This window comes from Poecilia reticulata, linkage group LG16, assembly GCF_000633615.1.
Source record: "Poecilia reticulata strain Guanapo linkage group LG16, Guppy_female_1.0+MT, whole genome shotgun sequence".
In the NCBI taxonomy this organism is placed as follows: Eukaryota; Metazoa; Chordata; class Actinopteri; order Cyprinodontiformes; family Poeciliidae; genus Poecilia; species Poecilia reticulata.
The window spans coordinates 18434062-18453950 of record NC_024346.1 but is presented as its reverse complement, the minus strand read 5'-3'; the positions used below and the strand labels follow the sequence as shown (position 1 = coordinate 18453950).

Below are 19889 nucleotides of genomic sequence, written 5' to 3'. Positions count from 1 at the left end.
TAATATTTTATTACTCTTACGTAGCATTGTAGTTTTCTGGGATACTCTATTTGGGATTTTCATTATCCATAATATAAAGAGAACCCAAATTGCAAAAGAATACAAACTTTAAGATGTTTTACTCTATGTGCAAAGTAGTTGCACGCTTCACTTTTTGAAATAACAAAAAAATATTGAACTTTCTTAGATATACCTGTACGTAGCCCAACACTAACCAGAACCAAATCAACTTGAGACGTGTTCCAGTGAAATAACCAAAAGTGACTTTTTTAACTATAGTCTTAAAGCATGAAACTTTAATGCTGATCATATGAAATATGAAACCTCCAGTACAAACTTTGCTGGGACATTTTGCAATACTGCTCTCTTTCTCTCTGCCACAACAGAGTAAGTTGTTCTCTGTTCATGAGCTGCGAAAAAAAAAAAGACATTACTCTGTTCTAGCAGCCCTTCTATGAGAATTTATTCAGTTAGTTCTTGCCATGTCTTCAGAACAGATGTTGTTTCTTGCGCAGTATCGATCAACTACAAAAGCTGCTGTAGGAGTTCTGCACCTGAGTGCTTGTTAAGTAAAAAGAAAAAAAAAAGTTTTTGTTTTTGTTCTTGACACTTCAAGTAAAAGAACAAATTCCCCTATTGTTGCAGATGAACATATTGGCCTCAACTTATATGTCCATGCCTGTGTTGTAAACACATTCTTGTTGAGATTTGATATCTCAAGGCTATATACTCTACACCTTAGATAATGTCTTAATTCTTCAAAGTTACCCACAACATTTTGTTTTAGACTAAAAACAAAGCAATCATGTGTTCTAAATGTCCTCAAGTGGGGACAGTGAAAGCATCAATAAAAATACAGAGAAGCTTGCTCCAAAGTGTAAAAAAATAAATTAAACAAACATTTCAAGCCATGATTATTCTTGACAGTTTACCTGCTATTTTATTACAATATAAATCCAGGAATTGGCACTGCAAACCTCTTCAGCAAGAACATTTCAGGTTCTGATAATACAATAGACATAATCCATCAATTTGAATGCGTGTTGATGTCTGCGTCAGTGCTGTGGATGAGCAGGGAAGTCGCTGGGAGAGGGGAGCATGATGTCCATCCACAACTCCTGGATTTGGAGCAGCAGTACAAGAATTGCGTTTGGACAATCAACACCAGACTCCCTGTCAAACTAAGGATGAACAGGAAGAACGTCAGAGTTGTTCCACTTTGCCAGATAGCTGACGAAATTGAGACAGATGTGGAAATGAAATTATTATCAAATATCTGTGCATTTTTAAAGGTTTCTTTTTGGCATTTAAAAAGCACAATCCATAATAGTTTGCTTTGTTCAAAAATAAACAGAGGCAGGATTTTAAAATTTAACAGTATTATTAATTTACAACTTCATAGAGAAACGTTTTTTTTTTTCAAAAATCCAATACTTACATTTTCTATTAACAATGCAGGGATAATAGTCCAAAGCCAGAAGACATTTAAATACTGGACTCTGTATTGAATTGGTCTGCTGTCTGTCCTGCGGCCATCCTCAGCGGCTGCTTGTTCAGTTTGCCTTTCAGTGCCTTCTTTTCTATCACTTCCCTACTAGCCATCTCATTTCATGCAGGACTGGGGTTTCCTAAGAGACGGGGGTTCAATGGAGACAATCTGCTGTTCTTCAATTAACATTGAGAGCAACAGAAGGAAAAAACAGGGAGAGGGGCAGACTCAGAGGGAGAGTATAAAGAAAGGTGGGTTATATTAATTTAAGGAGATTCTATGATTTTTGGGATATTTTTCTTGTACTAATTAATTTAATTATTTATAACTTTCAACTTTTCCCACTATTATTATTGAGCAACCACAGAATGTAATTTAATATTTCATGAAATTTCTTATATTCCAAATTTTTCTTTTTTTCAAATTTAACAACAATCATTTTCAATTGTAACACAGGTCTTACATTAAATTTTTTATTTGTGATATTATATTGAACCCAGTTGAGATAAATAACATTTAACCGTGATCTACAAAAATTCAAAAAGTGTGACCAGTGGCTTTGCATGGTGAAAAGTACACAAAAGGGTGTGGCGTGGGAATGTCCTCAGGGGTCAGGAGAGACGGTGCAAGGGTCAGAGGTCAGAGGCAGCTGGACAGCACACAAGAGGAGATGTTGGTGAGAAGTGGAGGAGAGGGAGAAGTCCAGGACCGAAAGACTGGACCCAGAGGGACATTAACATTGAACGCATGGGAGGCTCACTGACCACTGAATATTTGGAGAGCGGATAATCTGAAGTTTAATGGTGCATAATAATTGAGAAGTGACAACACTTTCTTTGCATATGCAAAATAACTTATAGCAGGTGTGTTATTGTGCCTTTAGCAGTAAGAAGTCGCTATATAAACCCATTCAACAAATGTACTTCAATATTGCTGTGTATTACTAAATACTGATAGTATTCCATTATGCTACTTTGGCAATACCTTTGGAATAGCTTATGAAAAATATTAGAAAATATCAAAACTCCTTGTGTTATCACAAATGAAATGTTGTTGGCTGGTGATTTAAGCTATCCTTTATTTATTCTTATTTCTTTTCAATTCAAATTTCTGACAAGTTAACCTTAAACTTCTATACTGTATTTTGTTGTGATCTTATGTGATGGACCAATATCAAGTAGTGCAACTGTAAAATGGAAATTGAATTTTGGAAAAGAGAGCTGGAGAAAAAGCACACCACACTTTCCACATTTTTATTTGTAAAGACATTTCACTTTTCCTCCATCTAACAAATATTGTTTGGAACGTCCAACAAAAAATAACCCAACAAGTCTTTGCTGCAACGTGACAAAATATAAGTGAAAAGAAGCATAAATACTTTTGCAAGGAACTACATGTGACCATTTAATCATGACCTACAAATGTAGAGTGGTTACACAGTACAGAGCACAAAGTGTGGAATGTTGTGCATGGTTTTTTACGCCACACCTTCTGTGATCTCTTTGATTGCTTCCGACATGTGCCAGCACAGACAGGTTCCACTGGTATGTTGAGTCACTTAACAAAAAAAGAAATCAAGAAAGCCTGCGATGTTATAAAATACATAAAAAAATAAACATGTACTAACACAAATACAACAATTTATTCATTAGCAATAAAAAAAGTAATATTTTGCAATTGAAACATAAAGGTTGTGAAAAAGGTCACTGATAAAAAAAAAGTGCAAAGTACTTAAAAATATTCTTTTCTTTGTTATCATAGCTCGGAGTAACTTTCTGTGTACTTATGGTGAATCGGTACGCTCTGTTTTCTCTGTAAGCACTCCAGAGGGCCAGTCCCTTGACTTTGATTTCAAGCAGACGCTCCTGACAGCCAGGCCAGGAGGTCAATATACAGATTTTCACCCCTGAACAAGAGGTGTAGTGCCAATCAGTTTTCTCACATTACTCTTGCTACGTATGTCTGTGAATCTACACACCCATACAACATTTAGCGTGTTCATATTAATTTAGAATTGGACATGAACAATAGCAGAGGATGGTGTATTTCACCCATTCATGCACAGTCATAATACCTTGTTTGTAATTCAGAAATGCTAAGTGTTTGGTGTTTTGCATCTTAAAAACCTTGCAAAAATGCAATTCAGAACCAGCTTCATGACAATTTCATCACTGTCTTCACTGAAAGTGTCACTGGCAATCCACTCTCAGTTACCACAGGTCTGGCAGATGAAATTCAGCTCCTGTGTTTCTGGCAGACCGACCCACTGCTGCCTCCCTGTGGCCTCAATGGCCCCACTCTCGCCACACTGAGTTGCCCTTTCTGGTCCTTCTCCTGGCTGCCAGTTCTGGTAACAGCCTGCAGTCGAGCTGGTCCAGAACCAAAAATTAAAGTTACAAGTGTAGCGTAACCCAAGCCACACGTGAGGGGATGTAGAGCTTCTTGCCTTCTCAGCCACTTTGTCTTGAATGGCTTCACTGGTAATCTGAGCCAGGTCGACATAGTGCTCCCTGCAGAAGCTCAAAGCTGAAATCCATGTCATATTTTTCTGGATTAATATCAGGCCGTCTTCTGGAAAATATAGAATATAGAATCAGATTTTGGCAAAGTAAAATTAAAGGCACATGGGTTTGTGAAGCATACCTGAGTAAAAACTGCTGACAGTCGACATTGGAGTTGGTGATCGGGTTGTTGTTTGGAATGATGTTCCGGTCTGAGCTGTTGGTGTGAAAACACTGGTTGTTGTTACATTCATAGTAGTGTTTTGGGGTGGTTGTTTTTGTGTTTCTTCTGTACTGTTCAGCTGAGAGACTGGAGCATGTGAAACAACCTCTGTGGTGTTAAGAGCAGTTGGTCCAGCTTCTGTTAATGGTGCTGGTGTGGTAAGATTTTGCGGTGGTGCTGTTGATGTCATTGTTGGCATTTCTGTATTTGTGCTATTAAGATTACTGGTTATGGGATGTGAAACAGCCTCAGTACTGTCAGATGTAGTCAATTCAGTGGCAGTTGGTGGTGTCGATGTGCTAACATTTTGGAGTGGTGGCGTTAGTGTCATTGTTGGCATTTCTGTGCTTGTGTTGTTGGGCTCAGTAGTTATGGGATGTGAAACAACCTCTGTGGTGTTAAATAGATTTGGTCCTGTGCCAGTTGTTGGTGTTGGGGTAGTAACATTTTGAGACGGTTGTCTTGTTGACATTGTGGGCATATCTGTGCTTGTATTGTTAAACTCAGTGATGGTGGGGTGTGAAACAACCTTGGTGGTGTTAGATGAAATCAGTTCAGTGATTGTTGATAGTCCTTCGGTTATATTGTTTTGCTGCAGTGGTGTTGTTGTCATAGTTGACATTTCAGTACTTGCATTGTTGAGCTAAGGGGTTATGGGATGTGTACCAACCTCCGTGGTGTTAAAAGTAGTTGGTCCAGTGACAGTTCTTGGTGCTGGGTTGGTAGCATTTTCAGGCATTTCTGGCAATGTCATTGTTGCCATTTCTTTAAATTCAGTAAATTCAGTGATCGGGAATGTGAAACAAACTCTATTGCTGTAGATGCAGTCAGTCTAGTGCCAGTTGTTGGTGCTGGCATGGTGTCATTTTGACGCAGGGGTGTTGGTGTCACTGTTGGGATTTCTGTACTTGTATTATCAAGATCAGTGATCGTGGGATGTGAAACAACCTCTGTGTTGTTTCACATCCCAAACAAGTTGACGGTGCAAGTGTGGTAATATTTTGGAGTGGTTGTATTGGTGCCATTGTTGGTATTTGTATTATTGGATTCTGTGGTGATGGGATGTGAAATAACCTCTGTGATGTTAGATGTAGTAGTAGTTGATGGTATTGGGGTGGTAACATTTTGAGGTGGAGGTGTTGTCATTGTATGTATTGTATATGCAGTCAGTCCAGATAAAGTTGATGGTTCTGTAGTGGTAGTATTTGTAATCTGCTGTTCAGTGGAAACCAAAGTGGAATTAAAAATTGTTGCACCTGCTTGAAGTGAAGCAGTTTCCATATTAGTTGATGCAGGGTATGTAGTTATGCTCTGTGTAGTTTGTAAGCTGTTAGTTGTTGGATTTGTTGCTGTACAGGTATGAATAGATAGATGAATAATGTAGCTTTGTTTTGTTTTGAGGAATATTTAAAAAACTGATCATTCAAACTTTAACAGAATTTGAATAGCAACTTTGCTCAAATAATACAAAAAAAAGAGAAAAAACATACCTGTTCCACAAATGACACTTTGTCTGTTATTGCAGTTCTGAGTGGACCACTTTCCATTGTTTCTTAAGTCAGCTGTAACACAATTTCCATTGCTACCATATTTGGGTTCATTGGCAACCCAAAAGCGGAAAGATGAGTTACTGCCACCCGACCACGTCCATGGATCTTTGAAAAGGCCAATCCACAACCTTTCAGTAGTGGATATGTTGCGGATTGCTTTATTTTCCTCTGCTGAGTGTATTGTAACCAGGTCAGATGAAAGGTTCCAGCAATGACTGCGAGCTTCCCTCCACGATTTCTTAACCTCAACAAAGATGTAAGTGCTGACGTCCCCAATACCTGGGAAAAAAAGAAGATATTGATGCTTTGAATGTGTTATACACTCATCACTCATTTCCAAGTGCACCAAGTGAAAACTGGGAACATCATTGTAAAGTTTTATTATTATTTATTATTCCAGTATTTTAACTTCGAAAAAAAGTACAATTTATATATAGGAACAAATTGTTATATGCAAAGCATTTGATAATTATACATTAAAGCTAAAGAGAGCCCATAATGTAGTATTTCCAGACACTTTAATGTAACAGAAGACCAATAAAAAAGATGCTTAGTGCAGTAAGATTATGTTATGGCCCACACAATCAAAGGAAAAACTTTTTACTTGACATCTGTCGAGAATTGTCTGACAACAGCAGATGGCCATTGATGCCTTGCACAAGGAGGTTGGGTGTGAAAAGGTAATTTCTAAAGAAATCTGAAGTGTTCACAGAAAATGTAATAAAAAATTGAGTCAAAGGACAAAGTGTGGTAAAGGATGGTGTGCAAGCAACTGGAATATTGTCAGCCTTAAGTGCATTGTGAAGTAGTCCTCATTCAGGAGTTTGAAGGAGATTTGATGTGGACTAAAGCTGGAGTTAGTGTTTACAGACATGTCCGGGACAAGGACTTCAATTGTCATTACTTATGTTTAGGGACTCCTGAACTCTAGACTTTAAGAATGGTCTTATCTGAACTAAGGAGAAAAAAGGACGCAGTGTTTGAACAATGTTACTCCATTGATCAAAGTTCTCTTTTCAGGTGACTAATATGTTTCTTCATATTTGAAAAATTAAAGCCAAGAATCTGAAAGAAATATGAAGAGGTCTACAATTTAAGTTAAGTCCAGTGTAAAGTCTTCATGCAGTGATGATTTGGGTAACTGTGTCATCTACTAGTGTTGATCTAGAGTTGACTTGATAATGATTTTATCAAGTCCAAAATCATTGCAACCATTGATTAGGAATTATTTGAGCTTGCTTCCCTTTGCTGAAAAAACTATGGAAATACAGAGTTCATTTTCTAGCAAAACATTGGTACACGCTGCCAAAACCTGCTTTAATGACCAAGGATTACTTGACTCACCCGAATTGAATCCCATAGAGAATCAAAGGACTATTGTCAAGAAGAAGAAGCGAGACACCAGACCCAAGCATGCAGATGAGCAGCTATTATAAGACCTGGATTTCTTTAAACTTCCAGCAGAGCCGCAGGCTAATTGTCTCCATGTCACATCACAGTGATGAAGTAATTCATGCTAAAGGAACCCTGAACAGGTACTCAGTGAAAATACTGTACAGTATGTCAACATACTTTTCAGAAGCTTTATTGGTCTTATGTTATATACAAATTGTCTGAGAAACTGAATTTTTTTATTTTTTTTACCAACTGTAGTCTATAGACATCAATATCAACAAATAAGTGCTGAAATATGTCACTCTGTGCAAAATGAATCTAATGAATATATGAGGCCATGTCCACTGAGAGACAATTTTATGTGTATCTGCAAACATTTTTTTTTGTCATTTAGGCTGTGTGTCCACACCGATGCAGCAACTTGTGAGACTGGAAACGATCATTTTTGAAAGTTCCGGAATGGATAAATTTAAAAATGTTGGTTCTATGTTTCCATGTGGCAATATGAGACACTTTGTTTGTTTGTTGATGCCTTTGCTCCATCTCTATCCCACATGTGCCTGTCTTTCATAAATAACAGACATGGTGCCTTTTGGTGTGTTTTTTATTGTCTTTGTATGGCAGTGTTTTTGCGCCACCAGCATACCAGTGTCAGTAGATATGCATTCTGTCATGTGGAGACACATTTTTTTTCCCCAAATCATTTACAAAAATTCACCATGCTCATCTCCATGTGTTCAGAGCCTGATTTTCATTTTTCCATCCATCCTCTTTACACCCTTGTCCCTTAGTGGGGTCGGGAGTGTTGCTGGTGCCTATCTCCAGCTAATGTTCCGGGTGAGAGGTCACCCTGGACAGGTCGCCAGTCTGTCACAGGGCAACACAGAGACACACAGGACACACAACCATGCACACACACACTCACACCTAGGGGCAATTTGGAGAGGCCAATTAACCTGACAGTCATGTTTTTGGACTGTGGGAGGAAACCGGAGTACCCAGAGAAAACCCACAGGGAGAACATGCAAACTCTATGCAGAAAGACCGGGGGCCGGGAATTGAACCCAGAACCTCCTTGCTGCAAGGCAACAGCTCTACCAACTGTGCCACTGTGCAGCCCCGATATTCATTTTTTTTTAATTCAATTAACATATTTAAAATTACTGATATTATTATTTGAGATAGACTTTACCATCACCTACCTTGGCAAACAAAGCTCTCTAGAGTTCCACAGTCATTTTCAAGCCACATTCCATTTTGATTCATTACTGCACATGCTTCTTGTTTGTTATTATGTGGTTCTCCAATATCCCAGTTTAAAAAGCTTGTTCCTTGATCAGACCCAGTCCAGTGCCAAATCCACAGGTTTCCAAGCTCCAGTCCTATCCAAATGTTACTACCAGTTGACAAAACTAAACTGAGCATAATATTAACTTCTGCTAAATTGTAAACAGTGGCTACATCAGTATTCATGTTTCTACAGTAACGCCTTGCATCGTCATACTTCATCTTCTCAGGCGTTAGCTGAAAGCCTGAAGATTCCAGCGGAGACATAAAAATCACTGTGAAGAGTTAAACAATAACTTTTAAACCGAGTAACAATCATAAAAATTGTATAATTAGTACATTTGCATTGTTGTGATTAAAAATAAGAGTTTCATCAACATGACTACTTCTTCAATATTAATATCTTAAAGAACCAGATAGCAAACTACCAGGTTGCTTTCCTGGTAGTTTGTTGCTACCAGGAAAGCAACAAACAATACACGTTTTGTACTTACCTGAGGTAATAATTAAAAACATAGTTGAAGTCCTTCTAGTTATTAGCCATATTTCAGTCATGATGAAGGTTCACTTGGGTATAAGAAGATTAAGGAAACAATCTTGGAATATAACCATTTGCTGCTCCTATCAAAGGGTTCTGGCATTCAGCTTTAAGCAGCAAAGTGTCGATAGTAAGAATGCCACCTGGTATGTAAGAAGATTCTTTCCCAGCAACTACTTGAAGCAAAAGCAGTTTGTCAAGTTCCTACATTCTCTTATGCATACGGTGGTATGTGGTTTGTTGAGATGAAACAACTCCTTCTTCTGGCATGATGCATTATAAACTAAAATGAACATATTAACAGATAAGAAAAACAGAAAATATTTTTAAACCAACATGTCACATTTGGGACTATTTTGTAATTACAAGCTTCTGTTTACATTTTAAAAAGTAAAGTGCTGGTATGTTTTAACAGGAAATTGCATGGAAATTCGAACCCCAAATTAGATAATTTGGACGTGGAAGACTTCTGTAAACAAAATAAGTGGTGTAAAAACACGTTGTGCAATATATTCATTCTCTCAAGGAGGAGGGAAAAAAAAGACATTACAGCTACTATGAAGGTGTGGCCGTTATAAAACATTGCTTAGATTGACTACAGACTGAACAGTGAGCCATAAACAGAATGACTAAAAGCAACACATTGTTTCTATTTGAACAGCTTTTTAACAATCCACCATACCAAAACCACAGCACTCAAATACTTCCTTTTATCCGGCAATGAAACTTTTATCTCAGTCTGGTGCTGTACCATTTAAATACACTTGATGTTAACTGTTACTGGAAAACTATTTACTCAATAGCGCAACAAAATATGTAAAAGGGAATTTGCATTTTGTTTCAACTCATTATGAAATAAATAATAAATACTGAAGTATGATAAAAAAGCTAAACATCATAGGTGTCATATGACAACGCTGTTATGGGTGGTCCCATGAGACATTTTGGCTCTGGTGGATGATGGCTCAGAGCCAACATGGCCTGTAAACAACAACAGCAGCGTCAAAGTAAAGTTAACTGAATGTGATTGTCGGCGTGTAGTCTAGTTTAAATTAGAAGAGATAACGCGTGGTGTTTTTTCAACAATGCTTCGAAAGTGTATATGGTATGTAACTCCAAACACAAAACAATCATAGACTAGATTTGCCACCACACTTTCTTGGAGCTGTACGTGCTCTTGGCTAACTCTCTTAGCCGCGTTAGCCAAGTTAGCATGCTAACTTGCTAGTCTTATCTACCTAAAGATAATTCCTTGAGTTGGGTTTATTTGGGTTCGTAGTTTGGGGTAAAGCGAAGTGTTGTTTGTATTTGAACTGAGGTGTTTTAACTTTGTCTAATTGCTTTCTGAAAATATTAAAAGCTAACTTTCTGACGTCGGTAAGCAAAGCTAATGCTAGCTAAAGATGTCTGGTTGCGATGCTTGTTACGCGTTAAGGTTTTGCAGCCAAATATCCCTTAATAAAATCAACGAAGATTGTATATTTGTTGGCTTATAAAGTATACAATCTTAATGTTTGGGAAAAAAATGCACTGGAGCTTATTTTTTACTTGCATCATTTTCAGTTTTGTGACGTATTTCATCGGGCAGCGGTAATGCGCTTGTATAGCATTTAGCAAATGTGAAATTCTGTTGATAAATAAAACGAACATCTATTTAGCACACGTGCTTAAAGATCCAATGCCACATCCTTCATTATTAGTCATCGTACCATATAACGTGTTTTGATTTAGCTGTAGTTTTAGGACTTGTGGATACGCGACATCTCATAATATATTGATCTATTACTGTACTACTTGTGCGGTAAAATAATACTGTACGTCAAAACAAACGATGGCATTTGAAAGGACGATAAAGTAACTATTTTAAGTGCTAATATCATGTATGAATATTGAAAATTAAGGCATTTGTAGCATTTCAAAAGCAGATACTCCGTGGTAATTTACACGAAAAACTGAAAATGTCTTATCCAAAATCTAAAAAGAACAACAACGCGGTTTTAATAATTTACCAAAATTTTGGTATCGTTAATTTACATATGCATAAAATCACTTTTGTTTCTAATATAATTTTCTCATTAAAATACCAGTTATTAGGCGTATACACATACAAAATAATAATTCAGCTCCTTTTTTTAATAGTAAGTGAAACACGTTTTCAAGAGAAAGGCACAACCAGTAGTATAAATACAAATCAAACGATTACATCAAAAACAGCACTTGCAGTGACTTTAATCTATGTAATCTTTATACCTATGCTTGTTGTTTTGAAATTATTGTACTCTCTCTGTTGTTTTCCATCAGTTTGCAGCATCATTAATAAAAAACAAAAACAAAAAAAAAAACATAAATGTTTTAGATAACTGCTACCTGTTGTCTCTGCTTTGCTAACGGCATCTTCTTGTGTCAACCTCAGATTGACATCCTGAAGACGGAACATCATTCTCTTCAGCGGGTAGCTTGCGAGCCATGTCCGCACCTCAACCTAACAGCTCAGCCTCCAACAGCCCAACCAACTTCATAGGTTCTCCTTTTTCAGTGATAAGTCCTTCTCTCAGCTCCCCAGTGGTATCTCCCTCTCTGGGATTTGGACCCATCAGCAGCAGTCAGGTATCTGTCAGGAAGCTGTATGAGTAATTGTACTCATCCATTTGGGTCTGAAAATGATTGTATTGCAAGAAGTCTTTCAATTGTTTTAGAGCGCCTCGGATTAGCTTTACCGTTTCTTAAAAACTTGTGTTGCCTTTTCACCACCATTTCCATTTTTCACTTGTACACTAAACAATTTTGCTGTCGCTGGACTTAACCAACCTACATCAGTTTATTTCTCTTGGTGGTTAAGTATTTTGTTGAATTGTGGAAATAGATTATCACAGAAAAATAATAATATATTGTTTTATTTACATCTTGTTTTGTGCATATTCTAAATTGCACCACAGATTTTGTTGGTTGGACTTATGATCACAGTCTGTGCCAGTTGACTCTTATAAAATGTAGGAGATTACGATCCATATCACATCAAACTAACTATAAGCAGCCTCCAGTCAGTAGGTAATATTTTTGGCTTGTGAAACCAAATTCAGGAGTTTAGAGGAAGAAACTATTGCAAAATATGTAAAAAATTGGCATAAAACGTTCTATTTTAAATAGCTCCTTACAGCATCCAAAAGAGTAGGGAGCAAACTAGGGATGCACTGAGCCACCTTTATCATTTCTAATACAGATACACGAGGTTTAGTATCGGCCAATACCGATATGACACAGAAAAACATAGCTGAATTAACTTAAAATGTTTTTGTTTTAAAGCACAAACATATTTATAATTCAAATTCAAAATTCTACATAAATATATTCAATTATTTGATCATTTATTTGATACCTCACCAGCACAGCACATTTAAATACACAAGTAACTTCACAAGCTTGGTAAAACGTATAAAAACAACACAACTTCCTTTTGTTCAGTCAACGCAATTAGGAGTATAACAGTCAATGTAAAATAGATAATAAAGAAACTGAAATTGACACAATAGGGTAAAGTACGTTGGCTAAACATGTAAAAAAATAAACTGCATTGAACCTTCTTTCAAATAACAAGTGCAATTAGTAATTCTAAATATAATGTTAAATAAATAAATGAAGCATTAGGATTAGACGGAGTATCTGCCCTTATGGATTGAGAACATTGTCATTGATTGCCGATCTAGAATTTTTGTCAATATCCAGGCCCATTAATGAGTACTAGTGTTTATTCAGAGTGTGATGCATTGTTGGAATGTTTTTTTTTTTTTTAGTGTAACTTGGCTTTTAACCAATAGAATTATTGTATGTCTAGATTTCGTCTTCAGCACCAATATCAGGGATGCATTCAGTCAGCAGCTCAGAAGATATTAAGCCTCCATTTGGCCTGAGGCCCATGCAAGCTCACAGCCCGGGAATAATGATGTCTCAGAAACGACTGTGTGTGATCTGTGGCGACCGCTCTTCTGGTGAGTGGACTGTTGAAAGGCAGCACTGGTTTTCTGTTTATTACTGATTAAAATGATCTAAAATGTTCCTAAATCTCTTGCCTTCCCTCCCTCGTTTTGTTTGATCGTCTTAAGTTTCCACTCACCTGTTTAATCTTCAGGCAAACACTACGGCGTGTACAGCTGTGAGGGGTGCAAAGGTTTCTTTAAACGAACTGTGCGCAAAGACCTGAGCTACACCTGCAGGGATAACAAGGAGTGCCTGGTGGACAAACGCCAGCGCAACCGCTGCCAGTACTGCCGCTACCAGAAGTGCCTGGCCATGGGTATGAAGAGAGAAGGTACGCAAGGAGAAGTGTCAAATATAACATCCACTAGTTGTTGTTTTTTTTTTTGTTTGTTTTTTTTTGTAGTGTGATGAACTATGGCTGTTGTTAGAGTTATTCAAATAGTCAAAGTAGTTTTGGATTGGCATCATACTTTTAGAGAGAGTGGATGTTGGCTTGGACAGGGATAGATTTATTGGGCCTGGGGTAAAAAAAACAAACATAAAAAACTAACGCCTCTTTGTCTCTTCCCTCCACTTTCTCCAATTCTACCCTTTCCCCGTCTGTCAATAGCGGTAAATCCTATAAAGTGGAAAAACAAGGATGGAAAAGATGAGGGATGGATGAGTATGTTGTCTAAATTTCAGAGATTCTGTATCTTAAATCTACCTCAACATTTATCACAGAAGAAAATGCTAAGCAGTGATAGGCTCATGTGTGACTTTGTGCTATAGTGTGGAAACGAGTGACAGCTAGTGCACTTGGCTGCTCAGTGATGATGGACCGCTCTGTTAGGCAGCTTACAGCCGTATGCTCGTTTTGTGAAAATGAATGAAAATCCCATCTGTGTTGACAAAGTGAAGAATATGGTTGTTCATATTGTTGGTATGCTACTAGAATCCCAAAGCATGTCTTTTAAGCCTTGCATGCATGTACAAGCCCATCTTAATTAGATAATTAGATTGCATATTTAGGCACAAAGGATTCTGTTTGCTCTGATCAGTGACACTCGATTACCTTCAAGTGCCACTTTTTGTTACTTCTCATTCTCGTAGTAATATCGAGATGATTTCTCACAGGATCTGAGTGAAGAGAAGCCTGAATGTTAGCACTTTTGGTAACTAATGAAAAGTCCTGTTGCTTAAGCTACTTATTAATCACTCTTCTTTGGATTTGTCATTATAATTGTCTGCCTTAAGGTTTCCAACAAACAAAATGCAACTATCTAGGCGACATTTACACAGGAAATTAAAGCAGAAATTTATAGCCTCTAATGAAATATTGTGCACTCAAAATAGTAAAGAAAATTATTCATACTGATTTCATTAATGACTAATTTAGCATATTAGTTATACTAAAAAATAGCTGTAACATTTATTTATTGTTCTTTTGATTTACATAGACTTGCGAATCAATTTAGAATACATTTAAATGTAAGTCTTAAGTTTCTGTTCTAGCGATTGTTGTGCTAGTTATAACTGAGAAGCCAGTACACAGCAATAATAGGAAGGAAGGAGTCCTGTCACAGACAGATCTAGGATAAACATAATTGATCTGTCCCCCCAAACGTTTTATAGTGTTACATTTCTGAATCTCTAAATAGAAAATTTCCCCAAGAACTTTAGGCACAAAGTAGTTGAACTTCTGTATCTCCCTTCTGCATCAGGCTTAAGTTTATCAACCATTCTGTGATTTCCTTTGAGTAATCCAATATTAAACTAAAGTCACTCCCAGTAGATAACTTCACAATTAGACAAGAGCCTCTTATTGCGTTGGAAAACAACTGGCCTTGAAAATCCTGTTTCATTTGGTAATAAATTATTTCGCCGTCATCTTCTGATCATGGGAAGGATTCAAGCTGTTCTCTGTGGGTGGATTATAACTACTCCACACCCACAAGATTGTCTTCATTTTAGGTCTACATATTTTTGTTGACCTAATTAAGTGTCTGGCATCACTGTCGCACTGCATGACTCAGCATGAGCAAAAGCCTTTTTCTTTCATGACTAACAAGAATTTGTGGCGTGCCTGTGGAGAACTTTTGTTCTGTTCTGATTAGGTTCCTGCTTCTGGTGTTATTACTAGTGAATTATATCGGGCAAAACACCAGGCACAAAGAAATGTCGAGGACATTTGGGTTCTGACCGACCACCCCGGTGCTAAATCCATCCATCTGTCCATGTCCCTAAAATCCATTTTATTCTGTTCCGGGTTGCAGTTTGTTCCAGCTGTCAACAGGCAAGCGGCAGGTTACACTGCAACAAATCAGCAGTGGATCTTGCAGCGTAATTACATTTATTTTATATTCATGGGAAATATCTTACTAACTTTGGTGAATTCGTGGAGTGTGGCTTGCAGCTGTGAGCTGTTTGATAATTGGATACGTTTTGTAACAAGGCCTCCCCCTAGTGGCAGACCTTGATATAGAAATGCAGGAAACTCCAAAGGGTTTACTGTTGCGTTGAGAGGTTGCAAGCTGATCTTTTTTTTTTTTTATTGTGACAAATCTCGGTAGCTGGATGCTGTTGATCAAAAAGAAAGAGGGAGGGAAAGAGGAGACAAACATTAAATATTAATGCAGATAATCACAAAATCTCTGCAGGGCTTTACATTGAATTATCTCAATTTTAGTTTTTCAAAGGGTTAAGTTGTCCAGATTTTGTAAGCCAAATTTTTTAAAGTTTATAATTCATCTTGAGACTTGCTTACATTTAGCCGTTTCTTGCAAACTCACAACAGAATAGTTCTCAAAACTGTCTTGGTGTACATTTACGGAGTTGAAATCAAAATGTTCTTGTTAGCTTTTTCCACTGCATTCTCTGTTATGGCAGAGTGCGACTTGAACAGGAACAGATTTAAAAACTAGAGATTTTAGCAGTTGGCTAAACTTTGTCATCATTTCATGTTAAGAAAAGGCATTGAAATAAGATAAACTGTGTAAAAGCAATTAACTCGCATCCCAGAGATAACACCAATGTAAAATTTAAAAAAAGTTGTAATAGCCTAACTTAATGTTTCAAAGTTAATATTAAACCTTGTTAATCTTTAATTTGAAAGAAACAAAAATATGTATCTTTTTAGAAAGGAAGAACTTCTAAAATTATAAAACCATTCATGCAAATATGAGCTTTCATGTTGGATTGAAAGCCAATGAATCCAAAAATCTCCCTGTGTACATTCTGGAAGTGTTTCTTTGTGTTTGTCTGCTGCAGCGGTTCAGGAGGAGCGTCAGAGGAACAGAGAGCGCGAGGGAGAGCTGGAGTTCAGCTCCGGAGTGAACGACGAGATGCCTGTGGAGAAGATCTTGGAGGCGGAGATGGCCGTGGATATGCGGGTGGACCTTCACTCCGACAGAGGGTCTGCAGGAAACTCTGTGAGTTGTTGGAACACTGCAATCAATCCATTTNGCCCCGTATTTTTCTAAAAGATAAAACAAAATCGGCTTTATTTGTATTGCAAGTAACCAGGAAGTAATTGTGATGTGTTTTGTAGCCCCATGATGCCGTTTCCAACATCTGCCAGACTGCTGACAAGCAGCTGTTTGCTTTGGTGGAGTGGGCAAAGAGAATCCCTCATTTCTCCGAGCTGCCCCTTGATGATCAGGTCATCCTCCTGCGTGCAGGTACGGATATCGACCATCAGCTTCAAATTAAAGTCGGCACATTCAGATTCTGTTTGGAGAAAAAGGTAAATTGCTGCTATAGAGAAACAAAGTAGCTCTGTGGCAGATTGCCAGGGTCAGTTGTTGAAGTCTTGACTCATGCTGTGGGAGAGATTAATTCATGAAATGGGACCGGAAAAAAATACTAAATATGTGAGGAACAGTGTAAATATCTTAAATAGTAAAGGATTAGTACAATGCTTTTATAAAATTCTTTGTAGCAAATATATGCAGCGTTCAACACATTGTAGACCGAAAGCTTAAATGAAACAGCAATAGACAGAGTGGTTTCAACCTTAGAGTGGAGGGAATCACTATAACCCAGCAGTTTTCCTTCAGGCATGTGTTACCTCTGAACAGAGTTGTACATAAATAAACAGGACAATATTTATCTGCACCGCTGCTTGTGTTTTATTAGGATGGAATGAGCTCCTGATAGCCTCGTTCTCCCATCGCTCCATCCCTCTGAAGGATGGCGCTCTGCTGGCGTCCGAGCTGCAGCGTGACAGCGCACACATGGCCGGAGTTGGTGCTATTTTTGATAGGTACATTCACATGGACAAGACGTTTCCAGAATGCTTAACAAAATAAATTACAACTAACATAATTAGCTGTCATGTGGCTAAACTCATACGGATTCACTATTATAGATGGACGCATGTCTGTCTTTTGAAAATATTTTTCTCATGCAGTCTTCCACAGTCTCTGTGTAAATTACTTGTTGAAACATATTGACTGTTGATGTTGCAACAGAAACATGTTGTGTGTTTGTTGATGTAGTTCCACGTGGTGACACTTTTTAGCCAGACAGTTTGTTTAATGTTTTACTTATGTGTTTGTTTTTTTCTTTTTCTAATGGATCTTAACTTTCCAGGGAGAGTGTGCAGAGTGCAGAAGTTGGTGCCATATTTGACAGGTACTTGTACAGTTCTTCAGTGTTGTTACTTTTGAGTTCATAATTTGTGTGTACGTGTTTAATAATTTTACACATTTTCTCATGCTGCAGGGTTCTGACTGAGCTTGTTAACAAAATGAGAGATATGCAAATGGACAAAACAGAGCTGGGCTGTCTCCGGGCTATTGTCCTGTTTAACCCAGGTAATTTGAGAACGCATGAGCATAACAATGGTTTATATAGATGCACTAATTGAAGCGTTGCAGTCGTTTTACGATCTCAAGTCTTTTTAAAGGTTTGTTCTGCTGGTAGTAATTTCAGAGGTCTTTGTAAAAAAAAAAAAGATCAATATCGATCAAGTTGACCAGATTCTTGTCATAAGCAGATCTCTTTGAGCCTCTCAAATTGATTTTTTTTCTCTTCATAGCTGAAAATGCATCATGTAATAATTGTGCTTATTAATGTTGTTCCGCTAGATGCTAAAGGGCTCTCCAGCACAAGTGAGGTGGAGCTCCTTAGAGAAAAAGTCTATGCATCACTGGAAGCTTACTGCAAGCAGAAGTATCCAGAGCAGCAGGGAAGGTAAAAAGTCCAGTGTTGTGATGTGTTGACTGGTGCATTATTTATGTCTCTGAGGGGAAAAAACCCCAAATGAAAACGATTTCTCCCTGCAGGTTTGCTAAGCTCCTCCTTCGACTTCCAGCGCTGAGGTCCATTGGCTTGAAGTGCTTGGAGCATCTTTTTTTCTTCAAACTGATCGGGGACACGCCTATCGACACCTTCCTCATGGAAATGCTTGAAGCTCCCCATCAGTTGTCTTAGACAGGAGCCGCGTACTGTGGATTTTAGAAAGCTGGAGTCTGGGGAGGCGGGCGTGGGACTGGAGTGGCACTTTAAGTTCTTTTTAAGATTTGTCAGTTTGTCTCACTGCTGTCTGCGTTACACATTAGTGCAGCACAGATTTGCTCTTTAGACCAAACCCAAGGCTTGGCATGACCTTCAAGCTGGTGCTATGTGTTGTCATAACGTCATGAGTAAAAAAAAAAACAAAAAAACTATGGTAAACACATGAATATTTTTAAGAAAAATATTTACATATTTCTCTCAGAGTGGCTATAATTTGGGTACTCATTTTTATAAGACTTTTTAAACACCTGAACTCATCTCTAATGCCTTTCTTTTTAATTCAAGAAGGATGCATCCTGAATAACGCTTTGTGAAACATTTTTTTTTTTTTTATTTAAATCAAATCTAATAAAGCATCATGGTGTCCACAAGCTCCGAATTGACAGAATCTGAACCCTGAGATTGACACCAGGTTGAAATGATCCCAGATTTAAGTTTGCGTCTTGTATATACATTGCTAAATGTTTACATATTTTCCCTTTAAAGCACTGGTGTCAAACTCCAGTCCTGGAGGGCCCACTGCCCTGCCACGTTTAGATGTGCCTCAGCTGCACCACACCTGAATAGAATAATTAGGTCATTAGCAAGGCTCTGGAGCACTTATCTTCACAAGGAGGAGGTAATTAAGCCATTTCATCCCAGTGTGTTGTACCTGTTGCACATCTAAAATCTGCAGGACAGCGACCCTTGAGCTTGACATCCCTGCTTTAAAGCAATTCAAATCTATTCCCTATTGTATTTTATGAGGGGAATAAACTGCATATTTGGGATTTGTGCTACTTTTAAAACAAACTTTAAACAGACCGCCCTGGCCTTCCCGGCATTCGGGGTTGGTTCGTTTGTTTGTTGTCGTGGTGCTACTTCAGAGATGATTTGGACATTACTGGTGAAGTTCCACACCAAACCATAACCTAAGAAAATATGCAAAACTAGAAATTCCTTTTGTCGATCTTTGTTTTTAAAATGTAGCAATATAAGACGCCTGCATCAGCCTGTCAGTTATTCAATGTTTTGCAGAGATAAAAATGTCCAGTGGAAAGGGAATACTCCATGATGTAATTTATCTATACAATTATGAGGTACTGTGCTAAACAAAAGGGTCAGGGAAAATGCACATAAAAAAAAATTAGAATAATTGCTAAATTCAAAGTATAATGTTATTATGCACCCTTGTTTTTAGATGGAATAAAGCAAAATGTGTTTTGGGTTGCACTGGATTTGCTGAGACTGATCAGCTTTGTTTTGTGCTGTTTGTGATGCTTGGTTTTCTTCCCTCCTCCCCATCTTTCCCTTCATCTATTTGTAGGTAGCTTACTTTTTCTTCATACAGTTTCTGCTGTTTAATAATGAAAAAAAAAAGAGCAAAAAAAAGCAAACCATAATCAAGTTGAAACCCAGAAGACCTTGATGTACAGATGATGTAAACAAGACC

At 37.7% G+C, this 19889-nt stretch overlaps 2 protein-coding genes and 1 long non-coding RNA gene across 5 annotated transcripts; 1 reads left to right on the top strand and 2 right to left on the bottom strand.

The window, feature by feature from the left end:
- Nucleotides 1-914: 914 nt before the first annotated feature.
- Nucleotides 915-1528, bottom strand: LOC108167019 (uncharacterized). Its single transcript, XR_001777410.1, has 2 exons — nucleotides 1439-1528; nucleotides 915-1230 (listed from the first exon to the last, which is right to left on the bottom strand). It is a non-coding gene; the product is annotated as an uncharacterized LOC108167019 (long non-coding RNA).
- Nucleotides 1529-3232: 1704 nt separating this feature from the next.
- Nucleotides 3233-9152, bottom strand: LOC103478547 (macrophage mannose receptor 1-like). Of its 2 annotated transcripts, none has more exons than XM_008432459.2 (5): nucleotides 8940-9152; nucleotides 8361-8720; nucleotides 5704-6042; nucleotides 4133-4207; nucleotides 3233-4057 (listed from the first exon to the last, which is right to left on the bottom strand). In XM_008432459.2, exons 1-5 carry the CDS (start codon nucleotides 8998-9000, stop codon nucleotides 3696-3698), a joined length of 1197 nt encoding a protein of 398 aa, XP_008430681.1. In that variant the 5' UTR covers nucleotides 9001-9152; the 3' UTR covers nucleotides 3233-3695. The 2 variants fall into 2 exon arrangements, with proteins under 2 accessions (XP_008430681.1, XP_008430679.1); XM_008432457.2 differs by having other exon boundaries at nucleotides 3233-4060; nucleotides 8940-9151.
- A 772-nt stretch (nucleotides 9153-9924) lies between these two features.
- On the top strand, nucleotides 9925-19674 carry LOC103478548 (retinoic acid receptor RXR-beta-A-like). 2 transcript variants are annotated; one of them, XM_008432460.2, is made up of 12 exons: nucleotides 9925-10088; nucleotides 11397-11590; nucleotides 12816-12969; nucleotides 13110-13289; nucleotides 13569-13622; nucleotides 16208-16368; nucleotides 16488-16617; nucleotides 17075-17201; nucleotides 17531-17572; nucleotides 17663-17754; nucleotides 18028-18133; nucleotides 18226-19674. In XM_008432460.2, the coding sequence occupies exons 2-12, from the start codon at nucleotides 11450-11452 to the stop codon at nucleotides 18371-18373; spliced, it is 1335 nt and encodes a 444-aa protein (XP_008430682.1). In that variant the 5' UTR covers nucleotides 9925-10088; nucleotides 11397-11449; the 3' UTR covers nucleotides 18374-19674. The 2 variants fall into 2 exon arrangements, with proteins under 2 accessions (XP_008430682.1, XP_008430683.1); XM_008432461.2 differs by lacking the exon at nucleotides 13569-13622.
- Nucleotides 19675-19889: the final 215 nt, after the last annotated feature.

Coding starts and splice junctions, on each gene's coding strand:
- LOC103478547 (XM_008432457.2), bottom strand. CDS start 9,000: ATGACTGAAATATGGCTAATAACTAGAAGGACTTCAACTATGTTTTTA. Junction 8,721..8,939: donor GTTTTTAATTATTACCTCAG/GTAAGTACAAAA, acceptor AACTCTTCACAG/TGATTTTTATGTCTCCGCTG. Junction 4,061..4,132: donor TGTCAGCAGTTTTTACTCAG/GTATGCTTCACA, acceptor TATATTTTCCAG/AAGACGGCCTGATATTAATC.
- LOC103478548 (XM_008432460.2), top strand. CDS start 11,450: ATGTCCGCACCTCAACCTAACAGCTCAGCCTCCAACAGCCCAACCAAC. Junction 11,591..12,815: donor GACCCATCAGCAGCAGTCAG/GTATCTGTCAGG, acceptor TTGTATGTCTAG/ATTTCGTCTTCAGCACCAAT. Junction 17,202..17,530: donor GTTGGTGCTATTTTTGATAG/GTACATTCACAT, acceptor TTAACTTTCCAG/GGAGAGTGTGCAGAGTGCAG.